Source organism: Ictidomys tridecemlineatus, chromosome 6 (assembly GCF_052094955.1).
Source record: "Ictidomys tridecemlineatus isolate mIctTri1 chromosome 6, mIctTri1.hap1, whole genome shotgun sequence".
NCBI lineage: Eukaryota > Metazoa > Chordata > Mammalia > Rodentia > Sciuridae > Ictidomys > Ictidomys tridecemlineatus.
Genome location: NC_135482.1, coordinates 118,476,330 through 118,498,363, shown reverse-complemented (window position 1 = coordinate 118,498,363; position 22,034 = coordinate 118,476,330). Strand labels below are relative to the sequence as shown.

At 34.0% G+C, this 22,034-nt stretch overlaps 1 protein-coding gene across 33 annotated transcripts in view; it reads right to left on the bottom strand.

The window, feature by feature from the left end:
* Positions 1-22,034, bottom strand: part of LOC101976208 (phospholipid-transporting ATPase IB-like) — a 267,727-nt gene that overhangs the window by 46,329 nt on the left and 199,364 nt on the right. For all 33 annotated transcript variants that reach the window (XR_013423261.1, XR_013423265.1, XR_013423264.1 and 30 more), the window contains 3 exons: positions 18,551-18,723; positions 17,014-17,197; positions 11,958-12,068 (listed from right to left, as the gene is read on the bottom strand). Coding sequence is in view for 30 of the 33 variants with exons in the window: in XM_078015651.1 (XP_077871777.1) it covers positions 11,958-12,068; positions 17,014-17,197; positions 18,551-18,723 (468 nt within the window). In the remaining 3 variants the exon portion in view is untranslated. The remainder of the gene's footprint in view (positions 1-11,957; positions 12,069-17,013; positions 17,198-18,550; positions 18,724-22,034) is intronic.

Genomic DNA, 22,034 nt, shown 5'->3' with positions numbered 1-22,034 from the left:
TATGTCAATAGTAATAACAAGAATACATGGGATTTTAATAAAGCAAACATTACAATGTTACTTCAAATGCATAGACATAGTTAATCCTCATAGAAATACTTTAAAGTAGTTATTATTATTATTATTACTGTCAATTTAGGAATTTTGAAAAGTGAGGTTTAGGGAGATTAAATTGTTCACTCAGGTTACACAGTAAGTGGCAAAGATGGGATTGAAACGTAGATCCATATAACTCATGCTCATTCTCTTAAAAGCAACATTAGGGGTGATTTGTTAAAATATATCAGGAGTTTTAAGACTATATAATTACCATCATACATTAGAAAAAATTCTTCTTTGGTCACATTTCATTGTTTGATATTATAAAAACAAAGCCCAATTCCTTCTTTTCAATGATAAGAGGTGGTCTTTACATTCATGGAATTTATTTTATTATTGACTGACAAAATAAGTGTACATATTTAAGGAGTACAGTGTGATGTTCTGATACAGGTATATATTGTAAAATTAATAAAACAAGTTTTTTCCCCCAAGATGGAGGAATAGAGAAGGTCACTTTCTTGGCTTCTTTGTGACATGAAAAAAAAAAAAAGGGGTGGGGGGACTTTACCAGGATTTAATACTGGACATTCAAAGCAGATCAGGGACTTAGCAGGTTGGATAAAATAAAATAAGGAAGAAATCCGCAGCACCACAGCTGCTTCTATAGCTGGAGGCATGAGCTAGAGAAGTCCCTCCATGAGCAAAGTGGAGGGATAAGGGAATTAAAGGAACCTGCATTTTTAGGAGGGCTGAGGGGTGTGCAAATACAAAGATCAGAGATCAAAGACACTGACCAACTAAACTGAAAGATGTGCTGCACAATATCCTTGTGCAGGAAAGAAGCCATGCCTCTCCAGGCTGCCTACAGAGGACAGAGTCAGAAACCGTTTTGCAGTCATAGCTCAGGGGCTGGCATCTGGGGGAGCCAATTCCTGGCAAACATGAGTACGGCCCAAAATACAGGCCCGGAAAACTCACACTGCAAGACATGGAGTGTGCCTAAGTGACCAGAAGAAAATCAAACATGGAGCGGGGTTTACACAGGGATTACACAGGAATACAGATTGTATAGGTCCCCCTGTTCCCCCTACCCACCCCCACTCATCCCCACCCCACCTCCAATCCAGCCACTTGTAGGACCAGTTGAAAGAGACATGTCTGGCTGGGAATTCGAAAGGGGGTGGGGCAGAAGAGTTTGGAGGCTTAAGTCAAGACCAGGAAAGGGGAGAGGTTCCTGCAGGTGATGAAGGAGACTAAGAATTGCCTCTACCACTGCAGGAATGGAACCAGAGGGGAATCGCTGGGGTGCACTCTTCAGGATGGACTGGCAAATGCTGGGCCCTGGAGGTGAGCTGATTTAAAATTTTCAGACCAATCACCATTCAACAAAAACCCTGGAGCCTACCTAAGCCTAAACCCTACCTCCTAGGACACCACCTAGGGATTTCCTCTCAAACTCTAGCAACCCCATCCTGAGAGTGTAGCCAGCATCACACTCCAGCCCACCTAACCTAACACTGCTGAGAAGGGAAACTGAGAATCTTTTTAACTCCAGTAGAAACAATTCTTTAACTTTTCATTGAGATTTTTAAAAAAATTTTATTTATTCTTTTTTTCTCTGTTTAATTGTTACCTGAATGGTTCAGGGACACACACACACACACACACACACACACACATATACTTGTTTTTGTGTTTTGTGTTTTTTTCCCCTCATTTCTGTCATTTTCAAAGCCAGTTATTTTTCATGGATCAGTATTTTTAGGACTAGGATATTTGGTTAGTATATTTTGGTTTTGTTTTTTATGCTTTTATGTTAATTTTTAAATTTTTACTTTATACATATTTTTTCTCACTTATGTGTTTCCCTCAATTGTATTTTTCTCTTCTGCTAATAGCCAATCTCTATTGTTCTCCCTTTTATTCTTCCTTTGATTTTTTACTTCTATTCTCTCTCCTCCTCCCTCATAATCATTACTTCCTACATCATTTTTGTTCTCTTCTTGTCCATTCAAAATTCTAAACCTATTTGCAAACTTACTGTTTTTTACTGTGGGCAATAACTGATGGTAAAATTTCTGTTTATTTTGACAATTAGCATTAAAGATGTCACAGCATGAAATATTTGATGTAATGCTGTGTATTGTTTGCATTGGTTGTTGTTATTATTTGTCTCCCCCTAAACAGTGAGGTTTTAGAAACTTTCAGGGACACTTTAAGTCCACAGGGTAAAAACTCTACTGCCTCAGATCCATACTGTTAGATGGCTGGGCACACAAACAAGATGAAAAAGCAAGGGAATAATTCAATACTTCAATAATAGATACTTCAATAATAGAACCCATGTGTACCACAATGGAAGAAATGTCAGAGAAGGAGTTTAGAATGTTCAGAGTTAAACTGATCTGTGAAGTAAAGGATGATATAGAGTGAAATCAGAGAGAAAATACACAAAGTGAGAGATCACCACTTCAATAAAGAGAGAGATTCTAAAAAAAAAATAAAATCAAGCAGAAATCCTGGAAATGAAGGAATCAATAAACCAAATTAGAAATTCAATAAAAAGCATCATCAGCACACTATACCACTTGAAAAACAAAGTTTTAGGCAATAAAGACATGTATATATTTTTAAAATGAACTTGACCATGGCAAAAATTTGTTAAGAGATCATGAGTAGAAATTCTAAGCAATACAGGATTATATAAAAAGACCAAATATAGGATTTGTTGGGGCAGATGAAGACTCAGAGATACAAATCAAAGGAATGCAGAATCTTTTCAATGAAATAATATCAGAAAATCTCCCAAATCTAAAGAATGAAATGGAAAATCCAATACAAGAGACTTACAGGACCCCCAATGTACAAAATTTATAACAGATCCACATCAAGCCTCATTATAATGAAAATGCCTCGTATACAGAACAAAGATAGAATTTTCAAATCTGTGAGAGAAAAGTATTAGATTACAAGGGGAAATCAATTCAGATCTCAGTTGATTTCTCAACCCAGACCCTCAAAACTAGGAGGTCCTGGAATAACACATACCAATCTCTGAAAGAAAATGGATGCCAACTCAGAATCCTATATCCAGCAAAATTAAGCTTCAGATCTGATGATGAAATAAAAATCTTCCATGATAAACAAAAGTTAAAAGAATTCACAACTAGAAAGCCTGCACTACAGAATATTTTCAACAAAATATTCCATGAAGATGAAATTTTTTTAAAAAAGTGAAAACCAGCAAAGGGAGGAACTACACTAAAGGAATAGTCAATCAAAGGAGAAACCAATTCAAATTAAAAATTAGAAATAAACCAAAATGGGAATACAAATTGTATCTCAATAATTACCTTGAATGTTAACAGCCTAAATTCATCAATCAAATGACACAGACTGGTATACAGCATTAAAAACAAGACCCAACAATATGCTATCTCGAAGAGACTCACCTCATAGTCAAAGACATCCACAGACAGAAGGTGAAAGGATGGAAAAAAACATATAACTCACATGGATTGTGTAAGCAAGCAGGAATTTCTTCCTCATATCAGATAAAGTAGACTTCAAGCCAAAGTTAATCAGAAGGGACAAAGAGGGCCATTTTGTATTACTTAAGGGAATTATACATCAACAAGACAAAACAATCATAAATATTTATTCCCCAAACAGTGAAGCATCTATATACATCAGGCAAGCCCTTCTCAATTTCAAGAACCAAACAGGCCACAACACAACAATACTGGGTGACTTTAACACATGTCTTTCCCTATTGAATAGATCCTCAAAACAAACAAACAAACTAATAAAAAACTATAGAACTAAATCATACAATCAATAATTTAGACTTAACAGACATAAATAGAATATTTCATCCATCAATGAGCAAATATACTTTCTTCTCAGCAGCACATGGATCCTTCTTTAAAATAGACCAAATCTTATGCCACAAACCAACTCTTAGCAAATACAAAAAAAATATAGAGATATTACTCTGCATTCTATCAGATCATAATGGAATGAAATTAGAAATCAATGATAGAAAAAAAGTAGAAGGTACTCTAACACCTGGAGATGAAATAATACTCTATTAAATAATGAATGATGTTAAGAAACCATGAACAGTACTTCCAAGAATTATGGGATAACATAAAAAGACCAAATTTGAGATATATTAGGACAGATGAAGGCATGGAGAGACAAACCAAAGTAATACACAATATTTTCAATGAAATAAAATCAGAAAATTTCCTAAATCTAAAGAATGAGATGGAAAATCAAATACAGGAGGCTTACAGGATCCCAATGTACAAAACAATAACAGACTCACACCAAGACACATTATTATAAAAATGCCTCCCATACAGAATAAGATAGAATTTTAAAGGCTGCCAGAGAAAACAACAAGTCACATTTTACAGAAACCAATCCAGATCTCAACAGATTTCTCAAACCAAACCCAAAAAGCTAGGAGGTATTGGAATAATATAAACCAAACTCTGAAAGAAAATGGATGCCAGCCAAGAATACTATGCTCAGCAAAATTAAGCTTCAGAATTGACAATGAAATAAAACCCTTCCATAATAAAAAAAAGCTAAAAGAATTCACAACTAGAAAGCTTGTACTACAAAACATACTCAATAAAATATTCCATGGAGAAGGAATAAAAAATAAAGTGAAAACCAGCTAAGGGAGGAACTACACTAGAAGAATAGTCAATCAAAGGAGAAACTAAATCAAATTAAAAACCAGAAATAAATTACACTGTCAGGGAATAAAAATCATTTCTCAACAGTAACATTGAATATAAATGGCCTAAACTCATCAATCAAAATACTGGCAGATTGGATTTAAAAACAGGACCCAGCGATATGCTACCTCTAAGAGACTCACTTCATAGGCAAAGATGTCCACAAACTGAAGTTAAAAGGATGGGGAAAAACATATCATCCACATGGATCTCATAAATAAGCAGGGGTCTCTATTCTCATATCAGATAAAGTGGAGTTTAAGCCAAAGTTAATCAGAAGAGATAAAGAAGGTCATTTCATACTACTTATGGGAATCATTACATCAACAAGACATAACAATTATAAATATTTATGCCCTAAACAATGGAGCATCTATGTACATCAAACAAATCTGTCTCAATTTCAAGAATCAAATAAGCCACAACACAATAATACTTCAACACACCTCTCCATCACTGGATAGATCCTCCAAATAAAATCTAAATAAAGAAGTTACAGAACTAAAAAAATACAATTAATAATTTAGACTTAACAGACATATATAGAATATTTCATCCAATATGAAATACACTTTCTTCTAAGCAGCACAGTGATCCTTCTCTAAAAGAGAAGATATCTTAAGCCACAAAGCATCTCTTAGAAAATAAAAAAAAAAAAATGGAGATTATACTTTGCACTCTATCAGATCATAATAGGATGAAATTTGAAACCAATGATAAAATAACACATAGAAGCTACTCTAACACCTAGAGATTACATAATATGGTATTAAATGACAAAACTGATTAGAAGAGCAAATCAAGGATAAAATTTAAAAAGTACTTAGAGGTAAATAAGAATAGCAGCACAACATATCAAAGTCTCTTGAGACATTATGAAGGCAGTGCTATGAGGAAAGTTCATTGTATCGAGCTCATTCATTAAAAGAATAGGAAGACATCCAATAAATGACCTAACATTACATCTCAAAGCCTAGAAACACCCCCCCCAAAAAAACCACAAAAAGCAGTAGAAGACAGGAAATTATTAAAATCAGAGCCAAAATAATGAAATTGGAACAAAACAAATTCAAAAAATCAATGAAACAAAAAGTTGTTTCTTTAAAAAATTAACAATATTGATAAATCCTTTGCTAACCTAATGAACAGAAAGAGAAAAAACTATAACTACTAATATTCATGATGAAAAAGAAAACACTAGCATAGACACTGCTTAAATACAGATGATAATCAGAAACCATTTTGGAAATTTATATTCCAATAAAATAGAAAATTTTGAAGACACTGACAAATTTCTAGAGACATATGACCTACCCATATTGAAACAAAATGACATAGAATATTTAAACATAAATTTCAAAGAAATGACATAGAATATTTAAACATAAATTTCAAAGAAATGACATAGAATATTTAAACATAAATTTCAAACTATGAAATTAAAGATGCCATCAAAAGCCTACCAACAAAGAAAGCTAAGAAGATGGATTCTCAGCAGAGTTTACCAGGACCTTCAAAGAAGAACTAATACCAATCCTCCTGAAATTATTCCATGAAAATAGAAAAATAGGGAAACTTTCCAAACTCATTCTATGAAGCCAGTATTACTCTGATGGCACAACCAAAGACATGTCAGGGAAAGAAAATTTCAGACCAATATATCTAATGAGCACAGATGCAAAAATAATTAATAAAATACTGGCAAATCACATACAGAAACATATTAAAGAGATAGTGCACCATAATCAAGTGGGGATCATTCCAGGGATGCAAGTTTGTTTCAACATGCAAAAATCAATCAATGTAATTCACATCAATAGACTTAAAGACAAGAATCACATGATTATCTCAATAGATATAGAAAAAGCATTTGACAAAATTAAGCATCCATTTATACTCACAACACTAGAAAAACTAGTGAGAGTAGGAACATACCTCAATATTGTAAAAGCTGTATATGCCAAACCCCAGACAATATCATTCTAAATTGATTTAATCCTAATTCAATTTAAGTATAATCTTAAAAAAGCATGTATAGGATTTATATACTGAAAAATACAAAATTTTGATAAAAGAAACCAAAAGAAGGCTAAAATAAATGAAGAATCAGTCTCTGTTCATGGATTTGAAGCTAAACAGAGTAAAGATATGAATGCTCCCCAAACTGATATATAGGTTTAACCCAATTCCACCAAGGTTTTTTTGTGGACATAGATATACTTATTTTAAAATTGAAGAGATAAACACAGTTTTGCTAACACAATTTTAAAAAACAAAAATAAAGTGAGAGAAATCACTCTACCCAATGTTAAAGCTGACTACGGGGTATCAGCACAGGGATATTCATATTCATCAACGGCTCAGATTAGAGAATCCATAAGGAGATCTACACAAATATGCTGAGCCAGTTTTTAAGTTTTTATTTTTTAATGTAGTAATATTGTGAAGAGGGCACCTTGGGGTTCTCTCCTCAAGTGAATGTCTTTGAAATGAATTCACACTTTTGCACCTTTCAGCCTGCAGTGGGTGGGGTATCCTGATTCCTGAAATATGGTCAAAGTATCTTTCCTATTGTCCTGGTGCAAAGTACTTGGTTTCTTTTTAATGCCACTCATCTCTAAATGCTGCTTTGCTGCATTTTTAAATGCACTTCTTGCAAACTTTGAATTTTTCAAATCTTTCCATTCTGACTTTTGCCCCTAATTTTTACTGTAAATTTCCATCCTGTAGCCTGAACTATGTATTGCCTTAACTTGTCTGTCACCTTTAAATTGGTCCTCTTACAAAGTCTCAGGGCATGAACCAAAAAAAAAAAAAAAAAAAATCAAAATTCTTTGCCACATGTAATATGGACAGCCTATAATTCAGTTGTCAATACAATCCTCATTCCTATCTGAAACCTACTCATCTTGGCCTTTATTTTCTGCATTTCTATCAACAGTTTGGTCTTTTGAGCCCTTACCAGAATTGTCCATTAAACTTTTTTTACAGCACTCTAGACTTCTCTACCTTTTCCCTCAAATTTCCAAACTCCTTATGCAAATCAACTGCAAAGTCTTTTCCACATTTTCTAAGGTGCAGTCACAGCAATGGCCATATTTTTTAGTACCAAATTTTTGTGTTAGCTTTCTGTCACTGTGACAAAAATACCTTAGATGATCAATTTAAAGTGAATTTTTTTGTTTGTTTTATTTGTTACTGGGGATTGGACCAAAGATCACTTTACTCCTGAGTCCTTTTTATCTTATTTTTTTTTTTTTTTTTAAGTTTTGAGACAGGGTCTTACTAAATTGCCAAGATTGGCCTCAAACTTGCAATCCTCCTGCTTCAGTCTCCTGAACTGTTGAAATTACAGGCATGCATCATCGTGCCCAGTGATAATCAAATAAAAGAGAGAAAAAGATCGATTTCAGTTCATGGTTTCTGAGGTTTCAGTTTGTCTTTGTGCTTTGGGCCTGTGGCGTCACAGTGTATCATAGTGAGGACCTGACAGAGTCCTGCTCATCTCATGGTGGATGGGAAGCAAAGAGAGAAAGAAAGGGACCAGGATCCCTGTACCCCTTTAAGGCATGTCTCTAATATTCTAATATCTTCCCACCAGACCCCATCTCTGAAAGGTATCACTGCCTCCCAATAGTGTCACAGTTGGGGACTAAGCATTTAACACAAGGGCCTTTGGAGTATGTTCATGATCCAAGCTATAGCAGGTAAAATTAACATCTTAACAACATTAATTCTTCCAACTGATAAACATAAAATGTCTTTACACTTATTTATGCTTTCTTCAATTTCTTTCAGCAATATTTTTTAGTTTGCATATATGTGTCTTGATTAAGTTTTTTCCCAAGTATTTCATTTTGCTTTTTATTGTAAATAGGATTTTACCTTAATTTCTTTTTTGAATTGTTCAATGTTAGTGTATAGAAACCCAGCTGATTTTTGTATTTTGACTTTTTATTTTGCAACTTTGCTGAATTCAATTATTAGTTCTAATATTTTGTGTGAAGTATTTAGGTTTTCTACATATACAAACATATCATATGTTAATAGAGATAATTTTACTTCTTTTTAAATATTTGAATGCATTTTGTTTCCTTTTCTTGCCTAATTGCTTAAGTTAGAACTTCTAATACTATGTTGAATAGAAGTAGTTAGCATGGGCATCCTTGTCTTGGTTCTGATCTTAGAAGGTTTTCAGTGTTTTACCATTGACTACAATGTTAGCTGGGGGATTTTTACATATGGCCTTTATTATTCTGAGGTAGGTTCTTTCTCTTCCTAATTTGTTAAGTGTTTTTATCATATGAAGGGTGTTGAATTGTGTTGAAATGCCTTTTCAGCATCAATTGAAGTAATCATGTGATTTTCCATCCTTAATTATGTTAATGTAGGGTGTTATATTGGTTGATTTTTTGCATGTGGAAACATTCTTGCATTCCAGAAATAAATCTGTTGGGGAAGGCCAGTTAGGCTTCCTTGCAGAGGCTTCCAGCAGGTTATGTTATGTTTTTATCATGTAGCCAAGGCCACTATTAGTGTGTAGTCAAGGTCAGAAACACCCTGATTCAGTGTGCATACTTTGCTTGTGAGCATGTGTGCACTGGTGTAAGCTGTTGGCAGTGTGCCTTCTTTGTTTAGACTGTATTCAAAAATGGGCTAAATGGAACTGATGGGAGCAAAATGGAACTGGATGGGTCTAAAGCTGAAACTGGCTGAGGCTGTTTCCACCTCTGAATAAAGGCTGACTCAACCATATCTTGCCTCTTCTTTCACCTGCCAGGATTTCAAATCTGTTTCCTGGGTCTAAGCCCTTGCATAACAGAATCTCTCTGATTTTAGAATAGGATCAATTTAATATGCTCTTGAATTTGAGTTGTTAGTATTTTGTTTATGATTTTTACATTAACATTCATCAAGAACATTGGTCTATAGTTTTCTTATAGTGTATTTTGCCTTGCTCTTAAGGTAATTCTACAAGAATTACCTTATCTTCAACTTTTAGGTAAGCTGAGAAAATGATTTACCTCTTTGAGTGATTAGAAGAACTTTTTATTGAAGCTATCTACTGCTGCACTTTGTTGGGGGCGGTGATTATTGAGTCAATCTCTCCTTATTACTTGTAAGTCTCTTCATATTTTTTCTATTTCTCTATTATTTGCCCAACTGACTTCTGACAAAGGTGCAAAAGTAATTTAATTGAGGAGGGAGAGCCTTTTCATCAAATGTCACTAAAGCAATTGGACATCCATAGGCAAAAGAAAGACAAGCAAAACCTCACATCTTATACTGCAAATGGACCATGAAATTAAATATGACATACAAAGCTTTTAAAAAATATATAGAGGAAAATATTTGGAACCTAAAGCTAGAAAAAACTTTTTTTTGATATGATGCTACAAGATACTACAAGCATATGAGGAAAAACTAGATAAACTGGACCTAATCAAAATTTAAAATGTTTATTCTGTGAAAGACCCTGTTAAGACAATAAGGTAACAAGTTGAAGACTGAAAGAAAATACTTGCAAATTATATACCTGGCAAAGAAATAATAATTAGAATATGTGAAAAAGTTTCAAAATAGTAAAACAACAACAACAAAAAACAACCTTAATGATATAATTATAAAATGGACAAAAGATATAGGGACACATTTCCAAAATATATACATAAATGGCAAATAAATATATAAAAAGATATTCAACATCAATAGCCGGTAAGAAAATCTAATTTTAATCTAAAATAGATATTTCTACACATCAAAAAGGTTAAAAAAGACATAGTAATGATATCTCAGACTGGCAAATATCTAGAGAAACAGGATAATTGTTTCATTATTGGTAGAAATTTAAGATGATAAAACCACTGTGGAAATAGTTTGGAAGTTTCTTGTAAAATTGCATGCACTTACCATATGACTCAATAATTATGCACTTCTCACATAAACCTAAACACAAATGTTCACACAAATTTTATTTTTATTGACACCAAACTAAAAACAAATGTTTTTCCACATGTCCATGGTAAATAAATTGTATAAGTATAACACACCAATAAACAAACAACAAACTACTAAAAATAAAAAAGAATAAACTATTGATGCACACAGTGACTTGGATCAATCTGAAGGGAATTATACTGAGTAAAAAAAATCTCATCTGAAAGGATGACATATTATTTGGTTGAAATTTTATAGAACATTGTAAAATTGAGAAAAGATTAGCCATTGCCAGGGGTTAGAGATGGGTAGGGATGTAAAAAGGTAGCATGAAGAAGATCCCTCTGTGGTGATGTAATAGTTATGTATCTTGATGTATCTTGATTACTATAGTGGGTGGTTACATGAATCTACACATGGATAAAAGAGCAAGGACACAGTGCACATATTCATGCACACATCAATGCATCTAAAATTGATGACATCTGCACAAGCTCTGTGGTGGTAACACTGAAAATTCCAGGCTCATTCCTATCCTTTAGTGGAAGGAAGCACAGAGATATCTGGTATGTTTAATCACTGGAAGAATCTAGAGCTAAAAGACCAAACTGTGTTTGGGTGAGTAGGTATCTGGTGTCTGTCATCATGATATTATGTAAGATGTTTAATTGACACTTTTTACTTATTCACTTCTATAGGCAAAAACTTGAAGCAGGATTTCATTAACAGCACTGTTAAATAAAATCTGTGGGGATCCATGGATTTAGAACAGGCACCTCTACTGGGCCCAGCAGTCCAAACCACAATAGAGTTGAATCACAATACCTGAGCTTTGGTTGGTTGCAGGAGGAATTGTAGACAATTAACTAATTAAGCTGCAAGCAATTAATTAGTTAAGTTGTAACCCATTGACTGATTATTCAAGGTGTTGTTAATTAAGTTGTTTTCTAGGTCTCACTTCTGTTTTTCATCAATGCTATCAGATCACATTGTTGGTTAGAATTCTCATAACTTGCTCTAGTTCCAGGGGTTAGTCAAGAATCAGAACGTACTCAAGAAACAATTTTTTTTTTGTCTTGATTTGCTCAAGTAAACTGCTAAATTTAGTTATAAGGAATTTTCTTTTGATAGTACTTTAATATGAAAAAAGTTTTAATTACCAAGTCTAAATCACAGAAAAGACCTAATTCTTTGAAGAAAGATAATGAAATGCATCTCCTTTCTTACCCCAATAATGTATAGCACTACATTCTTGTAGAAAGAATACAATATGCATTTGGTCACTCGAAAATAGTTCCAAGTTCCATGAACCAACAGAAGCTTCTCCAAGTATCTAAACTGAAAAGAAACAATAGTCAACAAAAGTTCAAATGAAACTACCATTTAGTGTGAAAACCCACAAAGTATTATGTTCCCAGTATTTCATAATTTAGCAGTTCCCCCTTTAGCAAATGTAATATAGAAGAGGAGAGAATGAACATTAGTCCTAAAACAATCTGACATGGCACTTGGCTATAATGACCTTTTTAAGAATTCTCTTGTTTCAACAGTAACAACAAAAATAAACCATTAAATATCACTTTTTGTCCAGCAAATGGTGCTTTGTTATTAATCATAAAAGGTATGGCTTTTTCAAAATTATATTTGTTTTTTGTGCCTGAGTCTTAACTAAATACACGTCTAGGATCTTAATCATAAGAATGAGTCAGAATTATTTAATATAAAAAACATCATATTGGAAACAGGAAACTCAGATTCAATCACTGAGTGTTTTGTCTGATCAGGTTGAAGTAATAATGTCTTGTAGGAATCAGTTACCTGTTTCCTATAATAAATAAAAGAAATAACAAATAACAAATAACAAAGATAGCAAATAACAAGGACAAAAGGGCAGGACTCTGGGACACTCCTGAATCTCCTCACCCCCATCTTCTTTTTGCTTTTCTTCCAGTGTAAGACGTACCGGATCTATTCATTGCAATGTAAGCTGCATACAGAAATGAGTTAGCTTTCTATTACTGTGACCAAATACCTGAGACAATCAACTTGTACAGAGAAAAGATCTGTTTTGCCTCATGGTCTTAGTGGTTTTGGGCCACAGTCAGTTGGCACCTTTTATCTGGGCCTGTGATGAGGCAGCATATCATGGTGAGAGTATGTGAAGATGAAAGTTGTTCACTACATGGTGGTCAGAAGGCAAAGTCAAAGAAATGAAGGCCTGGGGTTCCCAATATTCCCTTCAAGGACCTGTTCCCAAAGAACTAACTTTCTCCCACCAGGCCCCACTTCCTAGAGGCTTCACCCCTTCCCAGTAGTGCCACAGGCTGGGGACCAAACCTTTAACAAGTGGGCCTTTGGGAAACATTTCTAAACCTTAGGAGGGCAGGACTCATGGTTTACTTTGTTCATTGACCAATCCAGCACACCTAGAAACATACCCAGAATGTGGCAGGGTCTCAATAAACATGTTTTAAATGAATGTATCTTCATGAGTTATTCTACAAAATGAGGCAATTCATGGTGATTTAGTTAAGTCCTTAATTTAAACAGTGACTTCAAAGTGACAGAAGTTGGTAAATATACCAAAAAAAAAAAAAATTAACCTTTAAAACAAAGATTAACAGTGGAACATGAAAAGGCAGGATAGGGAGGGAGATATTTAATCATAAGATGCATAACTATACCAATAATAACTAAACTTGAAAAGAACATTTGAAACCCAGAACCAGAAATAAACTTGAGTCACTATACACAACATTTCTATTACTATCAGTTTCTAGTTTTGCATTGATTTATCTCAGGGGTGAAAAAAAATTTCTAAATCAAAGTTCTCTATTTATTAGGATAGTTTTAAAATAGTAAGACATTTGGGCAGGAGATAGCAAATAATAAATTCTCATCAGAGAGTTTTGAATAGAATATTATACTGATGTGCTCTGGGCAGGGGAAAGTTGTATCCAAGAGGTCATAAGGCAAAATGATGGTTCGTTGTTGACCTATCACTGAAACTCAGACAAGGGTAAAATGAAGATAGGGCAGAAATAGACAAATTTCCACCACAATATTGGGGATAAGTATCATTCTGGGGGAAAGTAGTATCACACATTATGGTAGCACTATTCTTTTTAGCTCCAATATAAGTTGCTGTTGCTTAAAATAAGATGGGAAAGCAAATTTATGTGACTTAAAGTGCTTCCATAAATCTGAAATAACTTTTTAATAGGGGCCAAAGTGTGAATCAAACCAATACACTGCATTAGGGAACTGCTTGGTGTGTCAACTTTGGGGCATCCAGAAGGAAGAAAAGAAAGCCTAAAAAGTTATACTGTCTGCCTAACCACAAATGCAGCTGTGATGAGGGAGTCCAGAACAAAGATAAAAGAGGATTCAGATGGCAGGTGCCCTGCATGAGGACAAATGCTGATCTCCTTGAACAAAAGCTCACAAAATCCTACCTCCCTTCTGGATTTTTCTTTAACTCCAAAGAGAACAACCTCATAATTTTAAATCCCATTAAGATTTGGTTTTAAAAGGAAAGGCTGTAGTCTCTTTCTTAGATATACATAAGAAAATGGCAAACAACTATTCCTCTAAGACTCCAGGGTAGTGATCCCAGACAGTATTGTGCATCTATGGTGTTTAACAATTCATGGCTATATCATATATAATTGCTGAGACTATGAGAAGCATGTGTCTCAATGGTAGTTGGTGCTTAAGGAAAAGATATGAGGGAGTTTGGTGCGACCATTTCCTGTCTATAGACAGATGCTATGATCATAAGCAAATAGCATGCTTCTCAACTCAGACCTCCTAACACACAGGAGCCACAGTTTACCTCTCTATACAACAGCACATTTAATCCATGCATATGTAGGTTAGAACTGATCTGATTCAAATATGGACCTCTAAGAATATCTGCTATACAGTTGGAGATATAGCTTGGTGGTAAAGTGTATGCTTCACTTATGCAAGGCCCTGGGTTTGATAACAAGCACCATATTAAAAAAAAAAAAAAAAAAGGAGGAGAAAAGGAGAAAAGTATGATGTCACCATTTTAGCTTCAGGTATCTACTAACCTGTGAGTGGATTAAAAAATCATATAGCTTCTCAGAGAGAGGGTATAATAACAACTGCCCCAAATAAGGATAACCTACCCAGAGTTCTATGGGTATTCCTAGGGAGATTTTCTAAGATTACATGAAGCTTCTGAATTCAGCAAGACTGAAAAGTGTTGCTGCTAATTATTAGTCGAATGTGATGAAAATATTATAGTCATTAAAAGTCAATATTAAATTATTAAATAAAAATTATATCCTTCAAAAGTCAAAATACTAAAGTGTAAAAACAGGAAAATGTTTTGTTAAATAGTAAAGGATATTGTGTGGTGCTATCTCTATGATTCTGGTGAATGTTAGCCCATAGTTTTAATTGGTTCTATGCCTCTAGTCCCCATAATCGTGAGGTTGGCTGCTTCCATATGAAAAAATCAATCAAGAAATGGCTATTGCTATGGTTTAGATGTTGTCTGTTCTCCAAGGATCCATGTATTGGAAGTTTTGTCCCCAGGGTAGTAATATTGGCACCTGGTGTGGGGCCTTCAAGATGTGGAGCCTAAGGGGAGGTATGTAGGTGATTGGGGCCTTGCCCTCAGAATAAATTAAGGCAGTTGTTATGGGACCCCTTGGTAGCTCACTTGAGAGGCTTATTATAAAGGCCTGAGCTTGGCCTCAGCCAGGCTTCTTTGGCTTTTTGTACCAAGATGTAATCATGTGTTCCCACATATGCTTCTACCATTGCCATCCACCATGATGTTAGACAGCTAGAGGGTCCTCACTAGAAGTCAGCCAATGTAGGCACCATGTCCTTGAATTTCCTAAACAGAGCTAAATAAACCTTTTTCTTCGTAGTATCCTGCCTTAGATAATTTTTTATAGCAGCAAAACTTGACATATACAGACATAAAAGGGAATTTCCTTTAACAAGATTGTAGTTATTCTGCCTGGGGAAGTTGGAATATCACTTAGATGATACTGCTTTATAAATAAAAAAAAAATAACAAGTTTGGTGAGCAAACTTGCTTGTTCCCAGCTTCTGGGTCATTAGGCCAAATAATAGCCACTTTGCCTAGGAATTCAGCTATTGACCCCTATGTTAAAAAATGCAGAGTGATTTACAACTGGTCCCTATGTAAAAAATGCAGTTATAAGTCATGAGTATATACTGTTCTTAAATATCTACTTTTGGAAATAATTTGGCAGTTTCTTACAAAACAAAACATTCTATAACACAATCCAGAAATCCCATTCCTTAGTATTTACTCAAAGGAATTGAAAACTTGTGTTCATCCATGCAAAAATTCATACATGGATATTTATGGACACTTTAAGTCCAATGGCCAAAACTTGAAAGAAACCAAGATGAATTTTAGTAGGGGAATGGATAAACAAATCGGCAATCTAGAATATGGAATATTATTTGGTGCTAAAAATAAATAAGCTGTTTAATCATGAAAAGACATGGGGGGAAATTACATGCATATCAAGTATAAGAAGTCAGTCAAAAAGGCTATATGCTGCATGATTTCAAATACATAACATTCTGGAAAAGCAAAACTATGGTAATAGAAAATTATCAGTAGTAGTCAGGAGGTGGAGTGTGGAAGAATAAACTGATAGAGCACAGAGGATTTCTAGGGAAACTACTCTGTATGATATCATAATGGTAAATACCTATCATTTTACATTTATTCAAATCCATAGAACATACAATATCAAGAGTGAACCATAATGTAAACTATGGACTTTTGGCGATTATGATACATGGATGTAGGATCACAGTTCTAACAGCTATACCACTCTGGGCGTGGTGTTGTTGACAGTGCATGGGAAATCTCTGTACCTTCTGCTCAGTTATCCTGTGAATCCAAAGCTGCTTTAAACAATTTTTTAAAAAAAAAACTGCCAATAAAAAAGGAAATTAAGAGATTGTATGTCTTTAATAAATCTTTGTCACAAGATACCATAAAGCAAAATACACATTGTAAGGAGACTGAGGATTTAGAGATTATATTAACAGGACTATAAATTCTTAGTGGCATTAGTTTGACCCATCATCTGCAGAGCTGATCAATGAAACTCCAAAGTGTATAAGGACAAAAACTTTAAGAACTCCAAATGTGTGGAATTTTTCTTACGAGGCAGCTTAGAGAGGTTAGGTACACCTCAGTGGCAGATGGAAACTCATCAATATCTCCCATGCCCAGCTGGTGTCCCACAGCACTGACCTGAGCAATGGAGTAATCTGAGTTGTTGGTGGCCTGCATGCCCTCATTCCCACTGATCCCTACTCCCACATGGGCCATCCGGATCATCCCCACATCGTTGGCACCATCCCCAACAGCAAGAGTGATGGCCTCTTCGTGCTTCTTCACCAAGTCCACTATTTCAGCTTTCTGGAGGGGAGATAGCCTGAAAAAGAAGATAGAGAGAACCACTTTTAAAGGTTGCGTTTAGGTTCATTTTACTTCACACTATTCTAAAAGTTTTTACAAAAAAAGTCAACAATAATCAGCACATAACTACATTTAAATGGAAGATACTAGTAAGTTTTCCAATTCTTTTTTTAAATACTTCTTTTAGTTATACATATATACAATATCTTTATTTTGTTTATTTATTTTTATGTGGTGTTGAGGATTGAACCCAGTGCCACACACGTGCGAGGCAGGTGCTCTGCCACGGAGCCACAACCCCAGCTTCAGTCAATAAAACCACCTAAAGCTATGTTTCATGTGCAGGCATAAGTTTTCCAATTCTTTCATGAGACTTTTTTCATATGCAAAAATGTTCCCACCACTCCCACCAATAAATAAATAAATAACATAGTAACTTCTTCAACATTGCAAAATAAATTCTTATCATTTCCTAGTTTACATGCAGAGAGATGTAAACTCCCTCTGTGTGACTCAAATCTGCATATTAATTTACGTTAGCTATCTACATGAGGGAAAGACAGATGTCTCCTATTTATGACACTATTTGAAAGTCTTTATACTAAGGGTGGGATATGAAGTAGCCTTTGAAAATCAAATTACACCCCATTGAACTTGAATTAAATAGAGTCAAAGTTGGACTCTGATAACTAACAACAAACACAAGTGATGTAACAGCATGAAATCTTGTTTCCTTCTCATGCTATGTGAACAGTACAGATTAGAACATTATCATTGATTTTTTTCCTGAGGCAATCTACAAAAACAAATTTAATAATCCTAAATAATTTCAGGCTAGCCTATAGGAATGGATGCCTATAGGAAGCTACATTATGTTGCATGATTGATTATTGGCCATGGTGATCAATTTAAACTTATGCTCCTTTTGCTCCCAAGAGGTGAGGGATAGGGCTTAGATAAAAAGGGCTTAATAAAATCTTAATAAAATCAAAATCTTTAATCCTGTTTTGGTCTTATGATCTCTTCCTGTCCTGAAGCTATCTAGAGTTTCCAACCACCAGACATCTTGTTAGCATGCAAAAGAAATTCTGTGACCTTTGTTGTTATAGCAGATTTCTTCCAACTTGTCATTCATTAATAAGCAATTTACCAGTGAAAAATTTTTAACTGCTTTCCTGTAAATCTTAATCCGGACAATTAGAATTCAATACAGACTTTTGCATTTCTGTTTGAGAATGCATTTTCCCAATAAGAAATGTTGTCTCTGAAGAAATTTACATTTTCAGTTCTATATTTTCTTCATATACTATACTGTTAATACAGTAGTAAGTACAACAGAGAAAAAAATGAAGAATGAATATATTCTTACCTACAACATAATACTGCTCTACATGAAAGGGCCAAATCTAGGAACTTCTTCTGAATTTCAAACCTTAAGGCATACTTCAATGTTTCACCATCAATAATTAGGGCCAAGTCGTTCTCTTTACCTAATAAGTTTCCAAGATCTCCACAGTTATGGTTAATTGTTTGTTGTGCTGCCTAAAATAGGAGGAAAGCATAACTTTGTATTTCTCATATAAACAAAAAGACATCTGAATCAAGATGGAGGATTGAGGTACATTTTTTTTTTTTTTTTTTTTTAGTTGTTGTTGGGACACATGCCTTTATTTTACTTATTTTTATGTGGTGCTGAGGATAGAACCCAGCACCTCGCACGTGCTAGGCGAGTGCTCTACTACTGAGGCACAACCCCAGCCCCAGTGGTACATGTTTACTTCATTCTTTGCTTCAAAAAATTTCACTGATGGGGTGGGGATGTGGCTTACTGGTGAGCATCTTCTCTGCATGTATAAGGTACTAGGTTCAATCCCCAACATGAAAAAGAAAAAAAAAATGAGATGAAAAAGTAAATAAATATCATGAAAAGATGCTTGATATAATTAACCATTAGGGAAAAGATGCTTGATATAATTAACCATTAGGAAAATTCAAATTTAAAGCATAGCGGAGTACCACTTATACCTGCTTACATGGCTAGAATCGAAAATAAATAATAGTCCTTAGAAGGAAAAATGAAGCAGGTGGCATCACTATACCAGACCTTAAACTATACTACAGAGCAATAATAACAAAACCAGGATGGTATTGGCACCAAAACAGACTGGCAGACCATGGTACAGAATAGCGGACACAGAAACTAACCCACAAAATTACAATTATCTTATATTAGACAAAGGTGTCAAAAACATACACTGGAAAAAGGATAGCATCTTCAACAAATGGTGCTGGGAAAACTGGAAATCCATATGCAACAAAATGTGTGAGCCCTTGAGTTCCAACACCAGCACCACACACATGCACACACACGTCTGTGCACACACATGTGTTCACGCACATGAAAGGTAAATGGATAGTTAAGTGTACAAAAATATTTATTGGTTGTATCTCCATTTTGTTTCTATGACTATTTAAAGTGAATGTCATAAAAGCACCATATTTAAAAGGTCATTATTTAACTATATAATTTGCAGTCATATTTAGTGATCTACAGAAAGTAGACACAGAGTTTTCTATGATCTCTGCTTTCCTTAAACATATGAATAGATGAAATTCTAACAATATGCCACATGGGTGAAAAGCCCAACTGATGTCAAGCACCAAAAACTGTAATGAAGTAACAGTTTTTTTCTCATCACTATTTTTCTCAAAAAGTCTTCCTTATTCATCATGCAAATGACGTAACTGTGTTTCCTGTAATAAAAGAGTGGTTTATTAATAGTTGAATTACTAGGGCATTTATGTAAATAAGAAGGCCTAATAACATAGAATTCAATCACTTGAAAATTTTACTCCTCACCATGTAGGAACTATTACGTGTAATATAATCCATATATTACTTTAAGCATTTCCACTTCTACTTTTTCCACACAGCTGACTATTTCTTCACTGTTTTCAAGAGACTGCAAGTGTTCTGTCCCTGAAAAAGGATCTGACAAAACTGTTTTCCTTGACTTTAATAACTTGGCATGTTTCATTTGATTACTTAACTCAAAACTTGATGCAATTCTAATTATTATATTATCTTTAATTATCTTTAAACTAATTTTCTTTCATTCCTAAGTTTTCTACTTGTTTCTCCCTACCAGTGCTTCTGCTGACAATGTTAATGAAAGTTAAGACAGTTCTTCTAATACGGTTCATCTAGAATGTAGCTAACCTGAGTGATTTGCTGAAGTTAACTGTGCAAAATTAAGTGACATGTTTTAAAAGTGATAGAGCTTTGCTAACTTGCATCACATTATATGGAAAATTACATGTGTGCTTCCATTATGTAAAAAAAAATATCTGTCCACTATTAAATAATGATTATTTAGAAATGAGTTTTGAAAATAAAAAGGCTTAAAGTTTATAAAAACTTAGAAAAATTTAGAGAGACAAAGTACCAGAGTCATTGTATAAAACACAATATTTAAGTGAAATAGTGCTTTCCAAAGTAAGATGCACCAGAGCAAGACTAGATTCTAGAAAATTCTAATTCATGTAACTAATTGTTGTTACTTATGCAATGGAAACCAAAATATTCTCAAACTTTGTAAACATGAATTTAAACATGTTTTAGTTTCCTTTGGTGTGTATAATTGGAGAAGTTAAAAACTATAATTCAGTCTTTATTATTTAATAATAAAGGGGGCTTTATAAATAATATAAGATTCCATTTCATATTATATTCTTAAGATCTTTCTAATATTATAAATTCTCCACACAAAATATATGCAAACTAACCTGGAAGATAAAGAAAAATAATAAAAGAGATATCACCACTATTCTATATTGTGAAGAGTTAAGATTTGAATTAAGTACTCCTTAAACATAATGAGATATTTCCTTGTAAATGTTTATGCTGAATATTGAGATATAATAGGCAGTGAAACACACAAATTGAAAAGAACAATTAATGATTCTTTAAATATATATACACCTATCTAATTATCAACCAGATAAACATATAGAACATTTACAGGACTTTAGAAGGTTCTGCATGTAAACACCTGCACCTAGAAGTGACCACCTGTCTGATTTCTGTGTCTCTTGTCTTCTCTGTTTGTGATCTACATGTAAATAAAATAATTAGATTGTACTTTTGTGTTTGGATTTCTTCATTCAACATACCCTTTTATAGATTCATCTGGGCTGCTATATAATATATTGACAATAGTTCTTTTTAATTGCTTTATGGTATTCCATTAAACCAATCTGACCCTATTGACAGACACTGAAGTAGTTTGTAATTTGGTAAAATTGTTATACTTCAGTATTACAGCATTTGGAGCCACTACAGTACAGCATTCACAATGTTCATGATTCAATTTCAAATTACTCAACGTAAGAAGAAGAAAGAGGAGAAGCTCACACTGCACTATGGGAAAAGTCAAGAAACAAATGCTAACTGTAAAATTAACATAGTTACCAGGAACTTTAAAGAAACCATCATAATTATGCTCAGAGAGAAATTAAAAAACTGGAAATCTCAGCAAAGAAATAGAAAATGTAAGCTTTACAACTAAAAAATAGCTGGGATAAAAATAATCAACATGGGCTTACTGGCAAAATAGAAAGGACATGAGCCAGTGAACTTAAGGTAGACAAATAAAACTGTCCAATACAAGTAGGAAAAGACAAAATATAGGAAAAGATGGAAAGAGAAACAGGAATCTATGAGAAGAAAAAAAAAATCCCACGACTTACCTACAGGTAATTGAAGTTCCAGAAAAATTAGTTCCAGAAATTTAGTGAAAACCATAAATTTAGAAATTTAATAAGCTTAGTGGAGTCCAAAAGAATAGTTAGGA